This window comes from Chelonus insularis, unplaced genomic scaffold (assembly GCF_013357705.1).
Source record: "Chelonus insularis isolate UGA/USDA-ARS -01 unplaced genomic scaffold, ASM1335770v1 scaffold_714_pilon, whole genome shotgun sequence".
NCBI classification, from domain to species: Eukaryota; Metazoa; Arthropoda; class Insecta; order Hymenoptera; family Braconidae; genus Chelonus; species Chelonus insularis.
The window spans coordinates 72-3735 of NW_023276795.1; the positions used below are offsets into that span (position 1 = coordinate 72).

The 3664-nt window shown below is 30.3% G+C and overlaps 1 protein-coding gene across 2 annotated transcripts; it reads left to right on the forward strand.

Annotated features, from left to right (window-relative positions):
- Positions 1 to 343: 343 nt before the first annotated feature.
- Positions 344 to 3119, forward strand: LOC118073972 (uncharacterized). Of its 2 annotated transcripts, none has more exons than XM_035094793.1 (8): positions 344 to 495; positions 739 to 883; positions 974 to 1015; positions 1117 to 1158; positions 1389 to 1573; positions 1775 to 2040; positions 2180 to 2355; positions 2428 to 3119. In XM_035094793.1, exons 2-8 carry the CDS (start codon positions 881 to 883, stop codon positions 3091 to 3093), a joined length of 1380 nt encoding a protein of 459 aa, XP_034950684.1. In that variant the 5' UTR covers positions 344 to 495; positions 739 to 880; the 3' UTR covers positions 3094 to 3119. The 2 variants fall into 2 exon arrangements, with proteins under 2 accessions (XP_034950684.1, XP_034950685.1); XM_035094794.1 differs by having other exon boundaries at positions 881 to 883.
- The last annotated feature ends 545 nt before the right edge of the window (positions 3120 to 3664 follow it).

Below are 3664 nucleotides of genomic sequence, written 5' to 3' on the forward strand. Positions count from 1 at the left end.
AGACAACCTTCAAAGAAAAATTAGTAATCCTTTTAAAATTTTTATTATAGATTCAATATTTATTAAGAAGAGTAAAAGTAAAAATTCTTATGCAGCACGGTAATATTCGATAAATATTAATTTTTATTCAAACTTTAAACAAAAATTAGTAAGTGACTAGAAAAAAATGAGAATCTGTATATAATTTATTATGATCCGTGTGGTAGGAAAAATTCGGGTGCTCTCCTATAATTTTTTCTATTCTCGAGAGTTTCCGTGCTGGGTCGGGAATCTTCGAATTAGCGGTCCAACACAATCTTTCTTTGTATTGTAAGTGCTATAGTTAGTTTTTCCATACTGTAAACATAGATAACGACATTCATATTTTTCGTTACGTTTAATATTGGTGGCAACACGTTATATAATCATAATTTATTATAAACTTAAACAGTGTTGTGTTAAGTTTATTTGTGTGACTTTATATGAAATTATAAAAATCTTAATTAGTTACTCTGCGTAAGTATTACTTTTGTTTCTTAAGTTTTGTGCGTGTACTGACATGGTCAGATATATTTCGTTGTAGTATGCAATTGATGTTTTCATTGATAATAAGAATAAAATAAATCATATATATGCATATAGTTATTGCATGTTATTAAAGCATGTGTTGTACTCGTAAACAAGTAGCATATAAATCTATTTCAATCGATGTTTCAACATTCCTATATACAACACTAACCCTAATTTTCTTCTATCTAGATAGAATTCTATAGAACAGCTGTTCTGTAGAATTAATACAAAAGAGTAGGAATGTAATTCTCATTACTCAAAACACAATAAAATATATCTTTTATTATATTGTATTTATATACATATTTATTTTGATTTGCATTACGGGAAGATGGTATGTAAATATAAATTCAATCTGTTTTATTTTATGATAAATTAAAAATTAAAGACTGACGAAAATATAATCATTTTTATTGGAATACAGGATTTTCTGAAATATATCGATAAACCGGAACTTATTAATCAAGTGAGTCTAATCATTGTATCGTTTGCATGTAAAATCATTTCTATATTGTTATTCGAGAATTGAAAATTGCATAAATAAATAATTTCTGTTTCATCGTACAGAACGTCGTCAGACATTTCGGAAGACCGGAAATAAAAAACCATGTAAGTATTATTATTTTCTAATATAAATCATTTTCTTGACGGTTAATATTTATTAAACCTAATTTCAAATTACGTTTCTGATGCGTACAATAACATGATTGAATAATTTATTTTACTTCGGAACCATCTTATATTCTTCAGTGTTTTTAATAATAAAATACAGTTTACTTTTTTGACATTAAAATTTCCGTGATATTATCTAATTTTACTAAAAGTTTTATTGTTTATAGAGAATATATCAACTTATATTAAGAAGTACTGACGGGAAGAGCATCATTCTATATTATTTGAAGAAAGAGAGATTAAAAAAAAATCTCAGAAATTTACTTTCTCGCATCGTTGTTGGAGATGAAAAGGATCGTCAATTTGAACGTGTGCACCGAGATCCAGAAATACAAGAAACATTTTCATTTTCGTAAGTAGTAAAATTCATAATTTTCCTAATTTTTTCTTTAATTTCTAAAAATATTTGTTAATATTGTTTAAAAATTATCACTAATAATTATACATTCGACATTGGCAATAAATAGTACAGGTCACTGTACCATGCATTTTAATTTGTATGAAATCCATCAAAAATAACATGGATTTATTTTTCTGATTAATATACTTTTAGAATAAAAGGCGAAACATTTGCTCAGTGGTCAGAAGAAATTGCTTTAATATTTCCGAGTGAGTCCAAATTTATATATTATTCACCATATGATTCTGCATGTGTAAGAATTGTGAATCCAGATGGTACGATAACCAATCGGAGAAGAAAAAGGAATAGAAAGGGCACCCTTGTTGAACATTTTGAATATTTAAAAGATAAATTACGGACTCAAGGATTATTGACTGCCACGCAAAGAGAATCAGTACCTGAAGTTTTGGCAGCCACTGGTATGAAAAATGATTTTTATTTACAATATTAGAGCTAATAAACTTGTTTAAAATCTTAAGTAACATAATGTTGTAAATATAAAAAAATATTAATTCAATTCGACTATTTGTTACTAAAATATTTGAAATCACGTTTCAGATGAGGAACAAGCAGCAGCTGAGTGGCTTGCCACGAATATAGGTCCACCGGATTCTGTGAAAGAACATTGGATAAAATCATATCCTGTTCGAAAAACACGGTTGAACCAAAATTGTACAGTCCACGACTATTTTGCAGAGCTTCCAGCTCTAAAAGGAGGACAGGGCCCAGAATTGGTAAAGTATTGTGTGATAGTTGCTAAATACATTTGCTAATATTATTATTTCATTTTATACTATTTTATTTAGGTGGCTCTTGATTTTCAACGGCTGTATCCCGATCGCGAAGATTCATTATTTGAAAGGTGGGACGTCGCTAGAACTGTCATCATAAACAGTCTTGAAGATTGCAGAGCGCTCAATGGCGACGATTTAGGATTTTTTAAAGCGCTTCCATCCCTTGCACAACATAACAAGGACGCAGTTTTACTATATCTGCTACCATACATTATAAAACCATCTAGGAAGCATATTGGGGCTGAGAAATTGCTCTCGATCAGAGAAAAACAAGAAAGTTTTTTTATTCATGTTCAGACGGCAGCAGACATCGATGCAGCTCTAGATAACCAGCGACAAATTTGTAACAACTCCAACACAACGCTTCAGCCAATTCCAATCTTCGTGGGACCTTTAGTAAATTTAAAAAGTTTTTATATTTATATCAATGATTGTATAAAAAATCCTACAATCTACCAATGTCAAACAGTGTTACACACCATTGATTTGACCGTTAGAATATTTTATGCGTTATATTGTGAATTTCCTGCTAGGGTGTACTCGATTTGGACATTTATTAAAAAAGCGTTATATAATATTAATTCACCGATAGATAATTGTAGCCGAGAGACTGTTGCTATTATAGGCCAAATTTCTCAACAGATTCTTAACGAAAACCGTAATCCGAATATCGTTTGATAAAATGGTGTTTACTTGTAAACCATGCAATTTAAATTTAGAAGAGATCCGACAATTTATTAGTCACATTAAACTCACACATTGTAATTCGACAAGCTTTAGTTGTGGTGCAGTATCTTGCCTCAGGACTTTTAAGTCTGTAAATTCTCTTCGCTCACACATACACAGAAAACATTGTCAAAACACAAGTGAACCACCGAATAAAAAAAGGAAAAAATGTAGTGAACAATTAATAAACGAGAATAATGGCATCAATCAAGCTATACAAAATACTACAAATGAAAATATAAATTTTTCATCTGGCGAGTTAGAATTCGAAAAAGCACAGCTCGGTGATATGAAAAGTTCTGGGCCATCCACATCAAACTCAGATAGATTAGATTTTAAAAAGGCATGGCTACTTTTTGCGGCAAAGTTATTCCAATATGCTGACGTACCCAGAAAGCGAGCGCTCGATATTCTTAATGATGTTGGCAATTTAGTACAAATTATAGTGCCTGAAATTATCAAAACTGTTTGTAATGAACCCGAGTCTAATATCTGCAGTAATGAAAATGAGAACGGACAAAAA

What these genes read in the sequence shown, in the direction of transcription:
- LOC118073972 (XM_035094793.1), top strand. An exon ending in GACCGGAAATAAAAAACCAT is followed by an intron (nt 1,159 to 1,388) that starts GTAAGTATTATT and finishes TATTGTTTATAG; the next exon opens with AGAATATATCAACTTATATT. An exon ending in GAGGACAGGGCCCAGAATTG is followed by an intron (nt 2,356 to 2,427) that starts GTAAAGTATTGT and finishes TATTTTATTTAG; the next exon opens with GTGGCTCTTGATTTTCAACG.